Raw genomic sequence first — 20,887 nt, 5'->3', positions numbered from 1 at the left:
TAGGAGGAAGTTTTGATCGCCCTGAAAGTAGATTGATTGTAACGGGAATGCCGTAGGACATGTTAAGCCATACAACGGCAGCGGAAGTGATCGCATTGAAAGCACTAGAAGATCCGAGATAGATGAGACCAAAGATAATCACACCGACCAGGGTGAGGATCAGCGCATTGAGCGGCACTTTAAGCTTTTGATGAAGATGCGCAAAGCTCGTGGAGAAAGGGAGACCATTGTCACGAGCAAATGCATAAGACATACGGCTTGAAGCGGTAAAGAGGCTCATGGTTGTGAAGATCATGCATAGTAGAGGAAACATGGTCAGGCACACTGCTCCCGCCTTACTCTTGGTCGCAATGGAGAAGATATGGATCAGTGGTGTTTCCGCAGTGGTGATCAGCGATTCAAAGTTCTTGGAACCGCCTGACGCAAATAACAGGCATACTAGGAAGATGAACCCAGTGCTAATACCGATCAGTACACTTCCTACCATCACGCGTGGTCCTTGTACTCTTGCGTTTGGGATCTCTTCGATCATGTGGGCGACGGAATCGTAAGCTGCCAAGCCAAATGCGCCTTGCAAAAGACCCAAAAGCCAAGCGACTCCATCAGGCCAACCTGTTTCGTTCTCGAAGCGGCCAAAGACGTATTCAGCTGTGGCGAAATCAGGCGCCGCAGTGCTCAGCACCACGATGGAGATCACGACAAACCCAGTCATGGACCAATAGAAGCAAGCTTTGTTGACAATAGGCAGTATAGCATTTCCAAATGCATTGACGACAAACCCTAGAAAGGAATAGGCAAGATACATTAGAAACTGGTGCCAGCGCTGAGGCTCATACGACGGGTGCATCAGCGCAATAATGCCGGTAATCAGCTGGCTTGCCAGGAGTGGCCCCGTAGCTGCCATAGCAATCCAACCTCCTACATTGATCCATCCAGTAAAGTAGGAAAGGAATCGCTGCATGGAGCTTGGAGAGACAATGGCCACCCAGTGGTACTGCCCGCCCGCCGTGGGGTATGCGGAGAGGAATTCAGCGAGAGACGAAGCGAGACAGATGCTACAAATTCCCGCAGTGATTAGTCCCCATATCACTGATGTTGGGCCGCCACTTGGAAGTGCCACAGACATTGATACGGCCAGCGCTGTCCATGAATTCAGAATGGCAAAGGCCAAGCCAAGCATAGATATAAAGGAAAAGTTACGCTGTAGCTCTGGCTTGTGGCCCATCTCTTCCAGGAAATGGTCATCAGCGATAGCCTTTTCCACCTTCTTGGATCTGGCAGGAGACACAGAAGCGTGACGGGTGTTCGCCACCCGGCCAGGCTCCCTGACCACCATGGCGCCAGAAGTTTAATTCCAATGGGGCACGGATCAGGTGTATGAACCTCCACATACCCCATCATGTCGAGCGAAGATTGGCAGGTCCGCGCTGAGAAGAAACGCGCGGCTATTCGGGAAGCAATCCCATCCCAGTGGCGATTGGCAAATATTCCTGATCCAAAGGAAATGCCAAATTCTATTAGCTACGTGGAGAGTGCCTTGAGTGAGGAAGAGAGGCGTATCACCTCCCTGGAGCTCGAGCCGCTTGCCGCTGCGCTGGCCGAGCGCAAGCTGTCGGCACGTACCGTTACTGAAGCTTTTGCACATCGTGCGGCAATTGCCCATCAACTCGTATGTATAGACACTTACCCAGACAAACTGTTTAAGCGAGTTTATGCTGGAAGCTGCGCTCCAGCAAGCTGATGCACTGGATGCCCACTTGGCTAAGACGGGGAAGACGATCGGGCCATTGCATGGCGTGCCAGTTTCGCTTAAAGACCAGTTCTATGTGAAAGGCTATGATACGTCAGTCGGATTCGTGGCATGGCTCGATGACCCTGCGACGGAGGAGGACGAGTCCGGCGTCGTACCCGTGCTCCGGGATGCCGGTGCCGTCTTTCACGTGAAGACAAACGTGCCTACAAGTATGATGGTATGTCGACTACTTAATACAGACGGCCGAAACTGTGAATAATGTCATGGGATGGACATGCAATCCTTACAATCGGCTGTGTTCAGCAGGTGGTTCTTCTGGCGGAGAAGGGTCGTTGCTGGCCCAGCGCGGAGCTGCGCTCGGTGTTGGCAGTGACATTGGAGGTTCTATTCGTATCCCTGCGAGTGTAAATGGTGTTTGGGGGTTGAAGAGCACCCCTGGTCGTTTCTCGCTTTTCGGAGCTCGGTCGACAGTACGTTTCGTGACTTACGCAGCTTGGCGGACAGATCTCGATTCCGTCCGTTGTGGGCCCAATGGGCAATTCACTCGCGTGCCTCGAAATTTTCGCGAAGCTAACACTGGCTTACAAGCCGTGGGAAGTGGATCCAGCAGTGGTGGAATTGCCTTGGAGGCCATACACTCCCCCGAAGAAGCTCGTGTTTGGTCTCATGCTGCATGACGATGTGGCGCATCCCCAGCCACCGATTCGGGCTGCTTTGGAGCACATTGCTGATTCATTGCATCGCCTTGGCCACGAAGTGATCCCATTCGAGCCACCGTCCCACGCGCATGCGCTTACGATTTGGGTACGTTGTCCGGCTGACGCAGCTCTCGATTATGGCACAGACTGCCGGTGGCAAGATTCACGAGCTTTGCGAAGACGCAGGCGAGCCTCTGGTTCCTGAAGTGGCAGAGCTCATGGGCGAGAAGCGCGGTGATCGTGAACCGGCGACGGCAGAGGAAGTGTGGGAACAGGCCGAGGACCGTTTGGCCTACACAGCGGAATATGACCAAGCCTGGAACGAGACGGCGAAGCGCACGCAGTGCAAGCGTCCTATGGATGCAATCCTTATGCCGAATACTGGAGTAGTAGCCTGGGAGCGTGGCGGCGTGAACTACTTTGGTAAGTCATGTGTCTCACAGCAGGATACACGCCAGTCGGTAATGTCTTGCACTATTCGAGCGTGTCAATGCCGCTTGCCAAATCTGGCCCTGTACCGCAAAAGACACGCGACGAGTTTTTCAATACGACGGACGAAGAGGTCTACCATGCTTGTATGTATCTGTGCTAACCTAGATGACCCCAATAAACACAATGGAATGCCAATTGGTATTCAGCTCATGGGCCGTCGCTTCCAAGAGGAAAAGGTGCTAGCCCTTGCCAAGATTGTACAAGATGCCGTTGTTCCTGGTTCGCCGGCTCGGGCCGTTCTGTAGGACATATTGTTTGCGCACTCGATCGTCTATCGTAGTTAAGTGCGCTCGCAAATCACTTCACCGTCCTCCACCTCAAGGCGGTCAAACACCTTGATGGCCTCCAGAGCCGCCTTCTGCCCGCTACCAAGCATACCGCCGAACGACGCACCCATGCGGGGGTGACCATCGAGCTCGCTAAGTTCCATGCCGCCCACAATGGCACCAGGGAAGATCTCGCGCGTGTTGTTCACGATGAGCGACTCGGACTTGTTCATGTCCATCGGGTGCATGTCGCCCAGCTTGACCAGGCCGGCGCTCTCGAGGCGCTTGACCGTGAAGGCACCGAACGGACCATCGTGACCAGCAAAAGAGCAAATCACGGGCGCGGTGATGGTCTGAGGGTCCATGCAGCTCTGCAGGCCATGTGCCATGCTGACCAGAGTGTAGTTGGTCACCACGCCATTGATGCGCTGCATGCCCGTGCTGTCCTTCTTCACAATCAGGTCCTCCACACAAGTAGCGTTGAAGAGCTTGACGTTGGGCAGCGCAAGTAGTTTCGACATGATAGTCGAAGTAAACAGAGCAGCATGCTTGACGACGACATAAGCACCTTCGTCATCGAAAGGCACTCCGATCTCCTCCAGCAGGTTGTGCGCAGGCTTGCGGATTACCATGGCCGACTGGAGCTGTCCACCGAGCCAGGCACCGCCGCCGGGGGCAACGCTCGCCTCGAGAATCGTGATACGAAGGTCGGGACGGCGCTTGGCAAGTGTGTAGGCACAAGTCAGACCGGCACTGCCAGCACCGATGATCACTACATCAGAGACAGCAGCATCCATCATGTCCTTGTAGTAGCGACTAGTCATAGCACGGCTCGTGTGAGACTCTTTGATATCGGCAAATACATAGTTGCCCTCAAAGTCCTCAACGGGCTCCTTGCCTTCCACAATAGGAACATGCTGGTGGTAGGGCTCGATCTTGGCTCCCTGCAGTGCCGTTCCACGCATCTGCTGCGCGGCAATGTGGCGCTTCAGAGAGTTGGCCGACCAAATAGAATCGTTTTCAGGCCGGGAAGTAGCAAAAGAAGAAGCTGGCGGAGTCATTTTGCACGGGTGTCGATCTAATCTGGGGTTTCTCTATTCTTTTATACTACTCGAGAGTATCGCCACAACCCCGCACGGAGTCACAGAACCCTGCCACGGTTGGCCAGATCTGGGGTGTGCTGGCATTTCAATGGCTAGTACCTCATGTATGCATGGGGCAGCCAAATTACGTAGAGGACGGGATGACGGTTATCCAAATGGACAAGGGTCAATCTAATGAATTGTGGTCTAGCCAATAAGTAGGGGGAATAATCAGCCCTCGAACCCTTGGGCGGAACTTTGTCCACAAAGATGTGGAGGGCGCATTACGCTTTGACCACCAAAACCCATCCGGTTTTAGTCAGCCGAGTCAGCACGAGGCAGACGACCGCGGTGAACACGCCTATGCCGCAGAAAACTTGTGCTTTCCAAAAGCTTTTCTCCTCCAAATTCACTAGAGCGCCAGCGATAGGGTTTCCAATTAGGATTCCAATTGCGCCAAATAGGAAACAAGTGCCCAAGCGTGAGCCAACATGGTGGAGATCTTGGGTCAGGGAAGTGACTGTAGGCGCTGGAAGTGATACATATGTCCCCGACGTCATTCCGTACAGTACGGCAAATACAATGATTCCAGGGGTGTTGAAAATGCCCATCCAAGCAAATGCTAGGATCATGCAGAAGCTAGTGAAGGGGATCAGGATGTTAAGAGGGCCGATCTTGTCGGCAAAATAGTTGGGAGCGAGTCGGCCAAATACACTGCCTGCATTCAAGATGGGAACCAGGTAAAAGCCCAGTTGGGACGACATTCCAATTTTCGTAATGCCGTACGATGAAATGTAATAGAAGGGCACATAGAGGGTTAAGAAACCGACAAAGAGTGCTAGTGAAAAGAATAAGAAAGGCGGCTCTTTCAGTGCATTTGCGGCAAATAAGGAACGTTTTACGGTGGGAGTCACACGTGTGCGCATGACTGCAACTGAAATGAGCGTTGTTCCAAGCATGATGTAGCCAATGACCCGTGTTGTGTTGCCGAAACCGATTCGGTCAACTAGGCGGTGGAATACAATTGAATAAACCACAGCACCAAAACTGCTACCGCTGGTTGAGATGCCAAGAGCAAGCGAGCGTTTCTTTGCAAAATAAGTGGATGGAATGGCCACTCCAGGCAAGAACAAGCATCCACCTCCCAAACCGAGGCATACGGCTTGTGCGAGCATGATCTCCCAGTATTTGGATGCAATGCTTGTCATCATGATGCCAAGCACGCTCAGGATAAGCCCAATCAAAAGCAGGTAGCGGTAGTAGCCAAGGTCAAATAGGGGGCCCGCAAACGTCCCTGAACTCATGAGCAGGAAACCTTGGATAGAACCAATCCATGAGATTCTTGAAGCACCTTCTGACTGGAGGATATTGTTTTCGTAATAAGTTTGGTATACTCCGAACGAGTTTACAACGCCCCATGTGTTGAAAAAAATCATGAAAGAGCCGAGGACCTGAAGCCAGGCAACCAGACCTCCATCTGGAATCGAGTCATCATCGGGGCGCACAATCACAGACTGATCATCTTGTTCCTCATCCTTCTCCGAAAGACATGGTTCCTTAATTTTTGTTTGATCAGCGTCGCTGACCATGAAACAACAACTAAATGAATACTGGTAGTGGTGACCGTCGCTGAGTCATTCACTACCGCGAAAATATCACGTTCCTTCAAATGGGCAAATTATCTCCTTGTGAACCAATTGATAAGGAGACGAACTGTCATGCGCAATTTACACCTCCACATCAACTTCGGTTCTAAACAGATAATACTCTACATGCTGGCGACAATCTATTCCTTGATGCGCTTTATTTTATTTTATTTGCTTCACATACATTCATGCCTTAGTCATTAGTACCATTCCAGTCTTGGTGAATCGAGCTGCAACTAATGCTGAGACAGCTCCGAAGACTAGAACACCGCAAAACACCTGCGCTTTCCAGAAGCTTTTTGCTTCAGGGTTTACCAGTGTTCCGGCGATCGGGTTGCCGATCAGAATACCAAAAGCACCGCACATGAAACACATACCCAGTCGCGTGCCGACGTGATGTAAATCTCTCGTAAGCGTGGCAACTGTAGCAGGTGGTAAGGAAACATATGTTCCTGAGCACAGGCCATAGAGCGCAGAAAAGACAATAATTCCTGGAACATTTTGAATACCAATCCAGGCAAAGGCAAGTACCATGCAAGCAAAGGTAAAAGGGATCATCATGTTAAGAGGTCCCACGATATCAGCAAAAAAGTTTGGCAACAGGCGACCAAACACGCTGCCGGCATTTAGGATAGGCACCAGGTAGAATCCAAGATTGCTGTCCATCCCAATTTTGACGACTCCATAAGATGTAATGTAGTAAAAGGGAATATAGAGTCCCATGAACCCAAGGAAAACGGCGAGGTTGAAGAACGCATATGGCGCCTCTTTGAAGGCACTAGCTGCGAACATCGTGCGCTTAGATGTCGGCGTTACTCTTGTGCGCATAACAAGGGTGCAAATAATCAACATGCCGAGCACCATGTATCCAATTACACGCGTGGCATTTCCGAAACCGATCTTACCAAGAAGCTGGTTAAAAACGATAGAGTAGATGACAGCGCCGAGACTGCTTCCACTAGAGCTTATCCCCAACGCTAGCGCACGCCTTTTGGAAAAGTATGTTGAAATGATCGCGACACATGGGAGAAAGATACATCCACTTCCGATACCAAGACAAACGCCTTGCGCGAGCATGATTTGCCAGTACTCGGTCGCAATACTAGTCATCATGATACCTAAAACACTGAGTACGCACCCAGCTGTGAGGAGGTAGCGGTAGTATCCTAGATCGAATAGTGGACCAACAACAATCCCGGCGAGCATTAGCAAAAAGCCCTGGAGAGAGCCAATCCACGAGATTCGCGAGGAACCTTCCGATGCCAAGAGGTCAGTCTCATAGTAGGACTGATAAACGCCAAAGGAGTTTACGATACCCCACGTATTAAAGAACATCAGGAATGTACCGAGAACTTGGAGCCAGGCTAGTAGCCCACCGTCTGGAATCGAATCATCGTCAGGGGATATGACAATGGATGATGCATCGTCCTTTTCAGTTCCAAAGCTCTCTTCTCGATCAATTTCCTTGTCCATAGGGGCCCCGTATACAGGTGCAAAAGACCACACAACTGGCGCTCTATATGAAGGTAACGTGTAAGCGCCACTGAGTCACTAAGTCTAGTCCCTAGGAAGTGGACAACGCACTGGCCAGCGGTAATTTTTTTTTAGCCTTCTCCAATGAGCCAATCATATGCAGTGTTGGATGACGCGCGGCGTCGCCTTCTATGCCCGTCTATTTCCGTTAGTCTCAAGAGAGTACGGCATCGTCGTTCATTTCGTGTTGGAGTTGACAGCGACGGAAGCTTAATCATAGTGCTCTGGAGCTCATGAGATGCTAATTATTCAGAACGACTTGTAGGGTATGTTCGTCAGGTCCGAACTGCCAAGCGGGTTCCAACGTTGGCGACCCTGGAAAAGACTGTACATGCTAGAGCCGTGAACACAATCACGCCACAAAACACTTCAGCTCTCCAGTATTCAGGTGGATGAGTCTTGACGAGTTGTCCTGCAACGGGGCTCCCGATCAGGATTCCAAACGCGGCGAAAAGAAAGCATGTGCCCATGCGTGATCCCAGGTGGTGCAGATCTTTGGTAAGGCTTGCCACGGCCGCAGGTGGCAGCGAAACATATGTCCCTGACGCAAATCCATAAAGGATCGAAAAGACAATGAGTCCTGGTATATTATGGATACCAAGCCATGCTAGGGCTAACACGCCACACGCAAAAGTACACGGTATCAAGACATTGATGGGTCCGATAGCATCTGCCACGTAGTTGGGTATAATGCGGCCAAAAATGCTTCCGGCGTTTAGAATTGGTACCATGTAGAATGTCATGTCTTGGCTTGCTTGAAGTTTGTTACCCGCATAGGACGAAACATAGTCGATAGGAACATAAAGGCCCATATAGCCAAAAAACATGGCAAGCGTGAACCAAGCATAGGCAGGCTCTTTGAATGCTCCAGCTGCAAAAAAGGATCGCCGCACCGTTGGCGTGATCCGGGGTTTGAGCAAGGCAACAGATACGAGCATAGTTCCCAGTGCAATGTATCCAATTACACGGAGTGCTTTTGCGTCGCCAATTCGAGGCTGGAGGCGATAAAACACAATAGAATAAATGACTGATCCAAAGCCACTACCGCTTGTGACAATGCCAATAGCCAAGCTTCTTCGCTTTGCGAAGTAGGTAGATATGATCGTTACGCTGGGGGTATATAGGCATCCACATCCAAAACCAAAGCACAAGCCTTGAGCAAGCATGACTTGCCAAAACTCTGTCGCGATGCTAGTCATGAAGATGCCCAGTAGTACGAGGAGAGTTCCAGTGAGCTGAAGAAGGCGGAAGTAGCCCAAGTCAAGTAGAGGTCCAGAAAAGATCCCGAAACTCATCAAGAGGAACGCGTCGATTGAGCCAATCCACGAAATATTCGAGGCACTCTCATTAGGGAACTTGGTTTGGTAGTAGGTCTGGAATGTGCCGAATGCGTTGATCACTCCCCATGTATTGAAAAAGTTGATGAATGCAGCAAGTACTTGAAGCCAAGCCACTAGACCACCGTCGGGAATAGCGTTGTCTGTTTGGTTGACTTCCACAGACGAGTTACATTTAGCATCCTCATGCTCCACCGTCGTCGTCATTCAATGGCAAACCAAGATCGGCGAAATAAGTCATCGGCGTATCGGGCCCTCATAACCGGGCTCTCCCATATAGCCGGCCAATACCGATCTCCATTCACAATGAGTTGCTTTCCTCTGGTGCGCACTAGTGATCCCGATACGGACTAAATATACGCTAATCTCGCCTGGAACGTTACATACACGGCACCAATGAGACCGCGCCCAATCTCGTTTCTACTCAACGTGACCAACCCTGCCTTGAGTCACACGACCCCGATATGTGGAGGTAAGCGAAAAGGAGCACATTTCCAATGTTGGGACGCTCCAGGTCCCCACTATGGGATGAGCGGATGGCTCGCACCCGACAGCCAAATTGTGGGGTAAATGTGGCGCATACTTAGCATTCATGCGAAGGGCTCTTAAATCATGAAATTTAACAAATTCCGGGGACTCGGGATACATAAAGCTAGCTAAATTGCACTGCGCCCAAGGCAATCGCAATTCTCCCATGTTGAGTACACCAGCACTTTTTCGGCTTTTTGCCATATTTGCTTTTGCAGTAGGGACAGTTTCAGCTCTGAGCCCTAGGGCGGGGCATTCAGCTCCCGACAATGATCCATTCTTTACACCTCACAAGGGTTGGGAAAACCGCAAGCTGGGTGACATTTTGCGCACTCGTTCGTTTAAGGCCAAGTTCTTTGGAACAGGTTTCAATGTGAAGGAAGCATACCAAATTTTGTACCGCACCAGTCACAACACTGCGGATGAGCCATCCTATACTGTGACTACTGTCCTTGTCCCCTATAATGCCAAACCGGACATCCTCGTTGTTTTGTCCGAAGCGCAGGATGCTAATGGTCCGCAATGCAGGCCTAGTCAAGGATATGAATCTGGATCTCTGGAAAGTCTTGGTTTCGTCTTGGACGAGGCCATGTTTCTGCCCTATCTGAATGAAGGATACATCGTAACTGTGCCGGACCATGAGGGTCCGCTGGATGCATTTGCTGCTGGGCGTATGGAGGGCCACATGACCCTTGATTCTATCCGTGCTACTCTTAACTTTGACAAGCTCAACCTCAGCAAGAACAGCAAAGTGGCCGGCTACGGATACTCGGGTGGTGCCTTGAATCTTGGATGGGCTTCTTCGTTGAAGCGTGTGTACGCGCCTGAGCTTAATGTGGTAGGATGGGCCTTTGGAGGCACTCCTGCGAACCTTTCCTCTACAATGGATATGGCTTCAGGGACTGCCTTTGCTGGTTTCGTCGCATCAGGAGTGGTCGGTGTGCTGGACGCGTACCCCGAAGTTAAAAAGCAAGTTGTACCTTATTTTACGGCCGAGGGACATCGTATGGTTGATTACTCTCACAAGCACTGCTTGAACGATATGTTGCTCAAGTTTGCATTCTCAAGTATCCGCGACAAGAAGTACTCAACTCTCGGGCCTGGAATTTTTGAGCTTTCCCGCGTCAAGGAGGTATTCAAGACGTTAACCATGGGATTAAAGTCGGAGGAATACCCAGATGCACCTGTATTCATGTACCATGGAAGGCACGACGAGATTATTCCTCAGTCGTCTGCGGAAAAGACGGCTCGGAGTTGGTGCAAATATGGTGCCCAGATCAAGTTCATGACCTATGAAGATCCATTGATGGAGCATTTGATCACGGAAATCACCGGAAGTATCCCTGCTTTCGAGTTTGTTCGTGACCGTATTAATGGTCATCACCTTTCAGGCGGATGCGAGTTTAACTCTGAATACTCTCTGGTGTTTAAGCCTGACGTTCTCGGAGGAAATGCAGATGAAGTCATCAGCGCTGTTCTGGATGTCTTTGGAAACAAGATTGGCCCTGCTGAGTCTATTCTTGCATCTAAGAAGACGATTGTCAGAAATCGCTATGCAAACACTACGTCCATTGCCTCTGGCAAAGGAAGGTATCACTTGAACTCGAAGCTTATCTCTTCGGCCCATGCCAGGACGCAACATTCTAAGCAGAAGCACTCCACCTCAACTGAGTCCTACCACAATAGTGGCACATCCCCTACAATCTCTGTGCATTCTAAAGTATCCAAGTCCACTCATTCGAGCTCTTCTGCTACGCACACGCATACGTAGAGAGCACACAAAAGCCCCGAACCCTGTCGTTCTTTCTTCGCAGACTGCAATGTGCGGTCAGGTCCATCGTAACTTAATTATTAAATGCATTATCTACTAGCTTTATTTAGTACTCGCTGCCCTGGTGCGTTTTCAAACTTTCGGCCAAATAGCCCGAGGTATTGCACGTCATTAGCAGATACGAGAAGCAAGGAGCAGTAGTCTACTCTGGCCTGCGGGGTCGGATCCAAGTCCGTATTTCTTATTCCGCGGCCTATGACAAATCCTCTGCTTCGTCCAAGCCCTGGTCCCCCCTTTGCAGATTACGATTAAGCGACCCCGAATTCAATCTTGCGCAATCACCAACTCATTCCACAAATTCTATTGGCCCATGGGATGCTTATTCTGCGCAATTAATGTATGAATAACGATTTTCTCCAATAGAAGTACACACGTGCTTGCACAGCATATGTTACACGTGCTCATCCTGACCGTTGCACGCCGGTTAAGCCCAGCGCATGCCCAATGGAAAAGTTTATCTGTGCATCAGAATGCAAACTACAATGCAATTCTCCACCTTTCGGACGGGCCCTGTTCCTAGAAAGAGAGTTTCTTGGTGCGATTAGCAGGATGGGCAAACTTTCGCCGGCCCGAAGATGGCACATCGGACGAGATATGCACACATGGTACGCATTAATCGATTTTTAGGTGCGAGCGAATTTGTCTCTTAAAAGGGACCGGGCTCCTGTTTCAGCCACCAGAAGCCTTTCATGGTCGGGATGATTCCTGTCGCGCGCTTCGGCGCCCTTTGGCTCACCGCCGTCGCTGCGGTGTCTGCCATCGCCACCCCCGACAAGGACTCTTTCTACACGCCCTCCGGCAACTGGCAAAGCGCCAAGGCTGGTGACATCCTCAACTCGCGCCAGGTGAATGTTAGCGTGGGTGACCTGGACATCAAGGAAGCCTACCAGGTTTTGTACCGTACTAGCCAGAACACCCCGAACGAGGCTCAGCATTCCGTTGCCACTGTCCTTATCCCCAGCAAGGCTGGCAAGGACAAACTCGTTGTTGCCCCATTTTCGCAAGACTCGAATGCACCCTTCACCGCCCCGAGCTATGTTCTCGCCTCGCACGCCAAGGAGAGCATGATCTACTCGATTGACGAGTCGCTTCTGGCACCCTATCTGTCTGCCGGTTATATTGTGACTGTTCCCGATTCGGAGGGTCCCCTGAACAACTTTGCTGCGGGTCGCTCGGAGGGTTACCAAACCCTTGACTCGATCCGTGCCACGCTCGCTTTCAACAAGGCTGGTCTTGCGAATGACGCCAAGGTTGCTGGTTATGGTTACTCGGCTGGTGGCCAAGCTGTTAGCTGGGCTGCTGCTCTCAAGCGCTCGTACGCTCCTGAGCTTAACGTTGCGGGCTGGGCCTTTGGTGGTTCAATCCCCAATGTCACTTCGCTGATCTACCACACCGATAACACCCCTATGAGTGGTTACGCCGTCGCGGCCATCACTGGTCTTGTTGACGCGTACCCTGACCTCAAGAAGGAGGCTGAGAGCGACCTTACTCAGGCCGGTCTCGACGCTCTTGAGTTTGCCCGCAACAACAACATTGACGCTGTACTCCAGAAGTTCTCGAACGTGAACATCCTCTCGGGCCAGTACGTTAAGCGCAGCGACGTCCTCGCCAACATGTTCAGCAAACGTGCTGGATCGCTTCTGTCGTCGACTGCTTACCGCGATGTTGCCCGCCAGGTTACCCAGGGTACCTCGTCGAAGGAGGTCCCTGATGCGCCGGTCTACCTTTACCACGCCATTGCCGACCAGGTCGCTCCGTACAACGACGTACTCGGCACCTCGCGCATGTGGTGCCAGAACGGTGCTCAGATCGACTTTGTCACGTTCAGCGACCCGAGCGCCAATCACCTCGTTACCCGCCAGGACGGCAGCGCTGCCGCTTTTGCTTTCCTGCAGAACCAATTCAACGGTCAGGCTCCCGCCAAGGGCTGCACTTACTCGACGACTGGCAAGAGCTCGACTGCTCAGCCTGCCATTTCGTTCTCGTCGGCTGCCCCTGGCCGCACGGTCCCGATCCCTATCGCCACGTCGGGCTCGGCCCCGGCTGCCTCGTCGGTCGCTAGCGTCCCGGTTGTGCCGGTCGTGTCTACCCCTGCTGGTAGCCAGGCCCCTCAGCCTGCTCCTACTTCGTCGGCTGCCCCTGCTCCTGCGGGCACCTCGCCCGCTCAAGTCTCGTCGGCTTCAATCGCCTCGATTGCCTCGTCGATGGGCCTTCCCGTGCCTGTGGTCTCGTCGTCGATTGCTTCGGCTCAGTCGTCATTGTCCAAGTCGATTGCCTCGGTTGCGTCGTCGATGGGTGTCCCAGTTGCCTCGGTCTCGTCGTCGGCTGCCTCCGCTGCTTCGGTGTCGTCCAAGTCGTCGGCTGCCGCTCAGTCGTCGTCGATTGCTTCGATTGCTTCGTCTAAGAGCATTCCTGTTGCTTCGGTCTCGTCGTCGCTCGCCTCTAAGAGCTCGGCTTCGGCTGCTTCGGTCTCTTCGTCGTTTGCTTCGTCGTCCTCTAAGGCGGCTGCATCGTCGTCGATCGCTTCGATTGCCTCGTCGAAGAGCATTCCTGCTGCATCGGTGTCGTCGTCGATTGCTTCGGAATCGTCTAAGTCGTCGGCTGCTCAGTCGTCGTCGATTGACTCGATTGCCTCGTCGAAGAGTACTCCTGCGGCCTCGGTGTCGTCGTCGATTGCTTCGGAATCGTCTAAGTCGTCGGCTGCTCAGTCGTCGTCGATCGCTTCGATTGCCTCGTCGAAGAGCACTCCTGCGGCCTCGGTGTCGTCGTCGATTGCTTCGGAGGCGTCTAAGTCGTCGGCTGCTCAGTCGTCGTCGATCGCTTCGATTGCCTCGTCGAAGAGCATTCCTGCTGCATCGGTGTCGTCGTCGATTGCTTCGGAATCGTCTAAGTCGTCGGCTGCTCAGTCGTCGTCGATTGACTCGATTGCCTCGTCGAAGAGCACTCCTGCGGCCTCGGTGTCGTCGTCGATTGCTTCGGAATCGTCTAAGTCGTCGGCTGCTCAGTCGTCGTCGATCGCTTCGATTGCCTCGTCGAAGAGCACTCCTGCGGCCTCGGTGTCGTCGTCGATTGCTTCGGAATCGTCTAAGTCGTCGGCTGCTCAGTCGTCGTCGATCGCTTCGATTGCCTCGTCGAAGAGCACTCCTGCGGCCTCGGTGTCGTCGTCGATTGCTTCGGAATCGTCTAAGTCGTCGGCTGCTCAGTCGTCGTCGATCGCTTCGATTGCCTCGTCGAAGAGCATTCCTGCTGCATCGGTGTCGTCGTCGATTGCTTCGGAATCGTCTAAGTCGTCGGCTGCTCAGTCGTCGTCGATTGACTCGATTGCCTCGTCGAAGAGCACTCCTGCGGCCTCGGTGTCGTCGTCGATTGCTTCGGAATCGTCTAAGTCGTCGGCTGCTCAGTCGTCGTCGATCGCTTCGATTGCCTCGTCGAAGAGCACTCCTGCGGCCTCGGTGTCGTCGTCGATTGCTTCGGAATCGTCTAAGTCGTCGGCTGACTCGAGCTCGGCGACCCCGGCTTCGTCCACGAACTCCACTGGTGTTGTGGTCCCGATCCCCACTGGTGGCTCGTCGTCGGACAGCGTTGCCCCGACGTCGTCGGCCAACCCGACTTCGGTTGCTCCTACGTCGTCGGCCAACTCGACTTCGGTTGCCCCGTCGTCGTCGGCTAACTCGACTTCGGTTGCTCCTACGTCGTCGGCCAACTCGACTTCGGTTGCCCCGTCGTCGTCGGCTAACTCGACTTCGGTTGCTCCTACGTCGTCGGCCAACTCGACTTCGGTTGCCCCGTCGTCGTCGGCCAACTCGACTTCGGTTGCCCCGTCGTCGTCGGCTAACTCGACTTCGGTTGCTCCTACGTCGTCGGCCAACTCGACTAGCGCCGCTGTCCCTGCCTCGTCTTCTAGCTCTTCGAGCCCATCGTCTTCGGACTCTAGCTTGTCGAAGTCGAGCAGCTCCAGCAGCGCGCCTTCGTCGTCTTCAGACTCTAGCTCGTCGAAGTCGAGCAGCTCTAGCAGCTCGCCCTCGTCGTCGTCGGACTCGAGCTCGTCGAAGTCGAGCAGCTCTAGCAGCTCGCCCTCGTCGTCGTCGGACTCTAGCTCGTCGAAGTCGAGCAGCTCGGACTCGTCGTCTTCGGACTCTAGCTCGTCGAAGTCGAGCAGCTCGGACTCGTCGTCGGACTCGAGCTCATCGAAGTCGAGCAGCTCTAGCAGCTCGCCCTCGTCGTCGTCGGACTCTAGCTCGTCGAAGTCGAGCAGCTCCAGCAGCTCGCCCTCGTCGTCGTCGGACTCTAGCTCGTCGAAGTCGAGCAGCTCGGACTCGTCGTCGGACTCGAGCTCATCGAAGTCGAGCAGCTCTAGCAGCTCGCCCTCGTCGTCGTCGGACTCTAGCTCGTCGAAGTCGAGCAGCTCCAGCAGCTCGCCCTCGTCGTCGTCGGACTCTAGCTCGTCGAAGTCGAGCAGCTCTGACTCCTCGTCTTCGTCGGACTCTAGCTCCGGTGACTCAACTGCCGCGGCCTACCACAAAGGCAAGAACAACCGCCGTGACTTTGTTCCCTCTGGCCGTTGGTTCCGCCGTGCCAACCTTTGATTATTCAAGTCATTCATTCATAAATGAGGCTAATTCTGGTCTCTACCCGTTGAGCTAAAGTCACATCTGAATCTTGCTTTTGTGACTCTGCCACACTATTTTTATGCCTGTCTTCGTTTTGTGTCATTGACGACTGGAAGCATAAACACTGATATGCCCAGAATATTATTGAGTAGTTTTGGTCTGCGTTACCGAGTAAATTGCAATACAATAGAGGCCAACGTGCCATTGTGCTCCCACGAATTAAGTTTAGAAATACAAAATCTAGAAACTAGTCTCGAAGTATGTAACGACAAAGTCAATAATAGCAATCATTGAACGGTAGAAAAACGGCTGCCACATTTCTGACCTAGAGCCCACGATCCTGAGCGCATAAAGCAGGATTTGGCAGAAGCACACTGCTGCGTATTACACGCCGGTGACAAGGGGCTGTTGCGTCCCTGATAAGTGTTGAACTGTACAGCCAACTCGGGCCTCGTCTCGACCTCATCAGCCACAGCAGACCAGAAGGTGGCGTTGAGGGGAGCATCACTGGGCCACTTGGTTCCATTAAGCTGCACCACGTTGCTGTAGTTCCCAGCGGCCACACTTCCCTTAAAATCGCCATAGGTTGCACGGGCCGAGTACAAATGGTACCACACAAGCCCATTCTTCGTCTCCTTCTCCTTTTGGACTTTCTGCAGCGGGGTGTAGTATTGGGCGTAGTCGACCACTTCATATGTTTCGGGATCGACCTCAAGGACACGGATACCCGGGTTCATGTTGGTTAGCGGAGTAATTGAAGGCGAAATGTACGAAATAGCAACAGCATCCTCCGTCTTGCGCGAGGCACTGCTCGAGTTTCCATTCGTGTTGTGGTAATACACGGCGAATTGATCTTCATGAGTATGTCCGAAGAACATCGCAGCAATAGTATGCGAATAACGGGTCACAATCTGGTAGAACAGGTTAGTAGGGCGGTCGAGGGACGAGTAACCGTCCCAACCGGGCAGGACATGCCCTACAACCCAAACACGCTGGCCAGCGTCCTCCGCAGCCTGAAGCTCGTCAGTGACAAAGCGCAAGACACCAGACACGTCAGGGTTCGAAGTATTAATAAATGCAAACGCGTTGCCGTTGTACCAGAAGTCCGTGTTGAACGTGATTACGCGGAGGCCTTGGCGGGGCGTAATAGAGTAACCACCATAGTGCGTACGCACTTCATTGGCAGTCGTCGAGTTGATCCAGCCTTCATTGTGCCACAGTTTCGAGATGTAATCCCAGTCCCAGCTGAACTGGTTTGCGCGGCCATCCGGCAGCGAACTAGGAGCAGCCATTTCGGTAGGGGATGAGTCATGGTTACCAATAGCAGCAACCACAGTGGTGTTTCCCACGTGTCGCTTCATCATATCATAAAGCGCGCTCTCGGTGTACTTGACAAGGTCTTGCGACTCCTCCCAAGTCTGGGCATGAGTCACCAAATCTCCAGTGTACAGAGCAAGGTCATAACCACCAAGTGCACTAATGGTTTGGAAAGCACTTGCGACAAGGGACCAAGGCGCATCACAACCTTCGTAACCCCAGTAAGGGGCAGGAAGACTCAGGTTAGCAGCAGGGACACGGCCCTTAGGGTAACCGGTAATGTTGTAAACAGAAGTATTGTAGGAGTTCTGATTGCAGCAGTAGCCATATGTGCATTCTGCCTCTGCACCAACAACATAGCGACCGTTGAGATGGATATCCGAAGTCCAAAGCACCTTCAAGGGAGAATCTTTCTTGCTCCCAACCTTCTTAGAGCGCGACTTTACTTTGTCATTCGCTTCACGCTGGCCTTTGAACCAATCATCCAGGAACGATTCAGAAAGAGTGGTAGCCTCCGGAACCTTGCAAGCGCCAAAAAACATCTGCGAACAGATCATGCTAGGGTCGGTGCTTTCTTCAGAAAAGTCAGCATAGGCCAAAATTTGAGCAAAGGTTCCACCTTGACCTCCCTTCGTGTAAGACTGTTCGCACGTAAGGTTGTTGTCAGGGTTCTTGCCGTAGCGATGGTAGTTGTACTTTTTACACAGGTCAATCAAGACACCAGGGATGGCACCAGGCTTGGCAAGGGCAAGCTTCTTGCCAATAGGGAGCGCTGCCTTGCACTTGTCGCACCATGTCTGGTTGCCGTCAAAGACGCTCGTCACATTCTTCACAATGTCATCCACAAAAGTCGGAGGAGTAGAAGTCATCTGAGCCTTGGGAAGAGTTCCCTCCGAGTCTGAAATGGAAGTCGGTACTTGAGAAGGGTCGTTCAGCGAGTCCGGGAACTTGCTGCCGTCCACCGCCGTGACAATAGGGCGCGGCTGAGCCTCTTGAGACTTCGGCGTAAAGTACATGCCCTGGAATTCACCAGTAGGGAAGGCCTTGGGTGCAGTGTAAGTGGGCTTCACTTGACTGTCCAACGACCAAGTATATGTCTTTGCACTGTCAAACGAGCTTGAATCATGCGACGAAGAAGGCGAAGCGATAGAAAACACAGAAGAGGATGAACCCGATCCAGACGATGTCGAACCAGACGAAGAGGCGGCATACGCACCAGCCAAGAAGGGCACCAGCGCCAGGCTGAACTTCATGTTGTTGGTGTTGTTAGAAAGACCAGGCCTAACCGCGTCTTAAATTGGCTCATGCACAGGCCAAGTTTGCACTGTCCAACACGTGGTACGCGCACGTGTAGAGTGACGACCGCTGATTTACGTTATATGGCTGTTCTGGTGCAGGCGTGCATCGGCGTAATGCAGCCAGGATTGGCTAGATGTGGTGTAAGATTTGAATCCAAAAATTCTATCCATTATCAAACAGAGTTGAAGATATAAAGTTGAGTTATCAAGGAGAGTCTGTACAACATTGAAGTGGCCATAATGACCATACCGCTTTTTTTAAGTAGTAAGGCGAGCATTCCAATCAATATTATCGGAGTGCACCTCCATACGCTCAAGGTGAGTACCAAACAAGACGTCCCACAGCATGGTCTGCTTCCCATAGTTATGACTGTTGCGCCAACCATAGCGGTGATGCAGGTCATGGTTTTCAACGTCGATCTCGCAGTGAAATGGCCGGAGAAGATGAGATGCCTGGATGTTAGTCCATCACAGCTGCTACACTTACAAGTGGACCAGGATAGTATGCTCTAAGGCCAGTATGTGCCACAATTTCACCAGCAATGAAATACATAGACCAAAGGTAAAACGCGTCAAAACTGATTGGGTAGATTGCGTAGGTCAGAAGCGGAGTAGCAAATACATCAAAAATCTCTTGAGGTTGATCAGCAAATCCTAGCAAATAGGATGAGGGATGCTTTGTAGTATGATGACGCTGGTGTAGCTTCCAAAGCATGGGCACTTCATGCGTGGCACGATGCATCCAATAGTAAATAAAATCGGCAATGATGGTGAAAACACCCAGTTGCAAAGGGAGCCACCAATCCAACTTAGGGAAAGCATAGGGGTCATACGACAACAAAAAAACGACCAATGGGCGCCCAAACAGCGCAGTGACAATCTCTTTAAACAGCTTACCTGTCATTGCCTCAGGGATAGCGTCGCGCCCCACCTCACCGTCCAGAAACCCGACCTTGAACGTATAACTCTTGAGTCTTTTGAAATAACCGCGGATGAAATTCGCATTGAAGAAGACCGTCAGAATGTAGGTCACGATGGGGTTGGCTGGCAAGCCAGTAAAGTACATATACAGGCCACGAGCAGCAATAGGAATTAACAGATAGGGAAGCATGTAGATATGCTGTTCCCACTCAAGAAAGACAGGCACTTTTCCCTTGTTCTTGGGGTAGTCATGCTCCTTTGAATTGGGGTTCAAAATGCCTCGCTGTAGGATCCTTTTCTGCGCAAAGGACAACTGTGATGGATCTTTATACTTCCAATCGTCGGCAAATGGACGAGGCCTCTCACTTTCCATTGTTTTATCTTTGCTGGACGTAGGTTACGTCGGCCAAGGGAAATGGGCTATTCTCGACTTAAATACGAGTGCGGGGTAGGTTGCGGGGTCCAGACTGCGGAGTTAAATGCGGAGTTGAGTTTACTTTCACACGAGGTGGAGGCTGACAAACACTGTGCACCGGTCGTGCCGGGCCCAGGAACATCACGCCCGAAAGGTGAAGTGAAGCTTTCTATATCTGGGCTCTGAGTCTCAATTACTAGTCTAAGCTAAAGAGCCCTCTAGAAAAGCGCTCGAATGATGTGAAATGCAAGGTGGCATACGAGGGCGAGCTGGAGCTCTGGATGAACAAGCCTGGCAAATCGATGAGCCCAGTAGTGAACAAAGAGCCGATCAAGTCGTACGAAGAACCGATACTGCCGTTTGACGAGGAGAAGATGAAGTTCCCTGCTGTAGAGTTCGTGGAATGCAGCCTGGAGGGCAAACATGATGATTATGATGCGAAGTTCGGTCGCCTGGAACTCGTGAAGGACAAGTTTAGGTGCATTGAGCACCTGTCGACGGACGACGCTGAGCTGGTAGCACTTAGTGAGCAGAAATGCGACTATGAAAACCTGAAGCACAAGAGCGACAAACAGACATTCAGTTCTATTTTGGACGTCAAGAACGATATGTCAGACCTGGGTGTCCTGGAAAAGGACGGGAACACGATACACTCGCAGCGGCGCTACAAGAAGAAGTTTGCTTTGACGAGTGATAAGGTACACTCTGGGCACTAGGATTAGGATTAGGATTAGGATTAGGATTAGGATGTCGGATTAGGATTAGGATTAGGATGTTAGGATTAGGATTAGGATTAGGATTAGGATTAGGATTAGGATTAGGATTAGGATTAGGATTAGGATTAGGATTAGGAATTAGGATTAGGATTAGGATTAGGATTAGGATTAGGATTAGGATTAGGATTAGGATTAGGATTAGGATTAGGATTAGGATTAGGATTAGGATTAGGATTAGGATTAGGATTAGGATTAGGATTAGGATTAGGATTAGGATTAGGATTAGGATTAGGATTAGGATTAGGATTAGGATTAGGATTAGGATTAGGATTAGGATTAGGATTAGGATTAGGATTAGGATTAGGATTAGGATTAGGATTAGGATTAGGATTAGGATTAGGATTAGGATTAGGATTAGGATTAGGATTAGGATTAGGATTAGGA

General features: G+C 51.6%; 5 protein-coding genes across 5 annotated transcripts; 3 read left to right on the top strand and 2 right to left on the bottom strand.

The window, feature by feature from the left end:
* Positions 1–2,419: 2,419 nt before the first annotated feature.
* Positions 2,420–3,188, top strand: MJAP1_003516 (amidase; the record flags this gene model as incomplete). Its single annotated transcript, XM_060267444.1, has 4 exons — positions 2,420–2,557; positions 2,580–2,874; positions 2,910–3,026; positions 3,049–3,188. The coding sequence occupies 4 exons, from the start codon at positions 2,420–2,422 to the stop codon at positions 3,186–3,188; spliced, it is 690 nt and encodes a 229-aa protein (XP_060123427.1).
* Positions 3,189–3,223: 35 nt separating this feature from the next.
* On the bottom strand, positions 3,224–6,729 carry THI4 (thiamine metabolism- protein; the record flags this gene model as incomplete). Its single annotated transcript, XM_060267443.1, has 6 exons — positions 3,224–4,195; positions 4,834–5,129; positions 5,433–5,585; positions 6,122–6,129; positions 6,546–6,553; positions 6,616–6,729. 6 exons carry the CDS (start codon positions 6,727–6,729, stop codon positions 3,224–3,226), a joined length of 1,551 nt encoding a protein of 516 aa, XP_060123426.1.
* A 5,126-nt stretch (positions 6,730–11,855) lies between these two features.
* MJAP1_003514 (uncharacterized protein) lies at positions 11,856–14,551 on the top strand (the record flags this gene model as incomplete). Its single annotated transcript, XM_060267442.1, has 2 exons — positions 11,856–14,420; positions 14,504–14,551. The coding sequence occupies 2 exons, from the start codon at positions 11,856–11,858 to the stop codon at positions 14,549–14,551; spliced, it is 2,613 nt and encodes an 870-aa protein (XP_060123425.1).
* Positions 14,552–14,563: 12 nt separating this feature from the next.
* On the bottom strand, positions 14,564–18,109 carry MJAP1_003513 (uncharacterized protein; the record flags this gene model as incomplete). The annotated part of the gene is made up of 6 exons (XM_060267441.1): positions 14,564–15,679; positions 15,702–15,720; positions 15,817–15,828; positions 15,975–15,985; positions 16,214–17,054; positions 17,745–18,109. 6 exons carry the CDS (start codon positions 18,107–18,109, stop codon positions 14,564–14,566), a joined length of 2,364 nt encoding a protein of 787 aa, XP_060123424.1.
* A 1,899-nt stretch (positions 18,110–20,008) lies between these two features.
* Positions 20,009–20,443, top strand: MJAP1_003512 (uncharacterized protein; the record flags this gene model as incomplete). The annotated part of the gene is made up of 2 exons (XM_060267440.1): positions 20,009–20,106; positions 20,254–20,443. The coding sequence occupies 2 exons, from the start codon at positions 20,009–20,011 to the stop codon at positions 20,441–20,443; spliced, it is 288 nt and encodes a 95-aa protein (XP_060123423.1).
* Positions 20,444–20,887: the final 444 nt, after the last annotated feature.

This window comes from Malassezia japonica, chromosome 7 (assembly GCF_029542785.1).
Source record: "Malassezia japonica chromosome 7, complete sequence".
NCBI classification, from domain to species: Eukaryota; Fungi; Basidiomycota; class Malasseziomycetes; order Malasseziales; family Malasseziaceae; genus Malassezia; species Malassezia japonica.
Note: the sequence above shows the minus strand (reverse complement) of the source record. Positions and strands in the feature narration are given on the sequence as shown.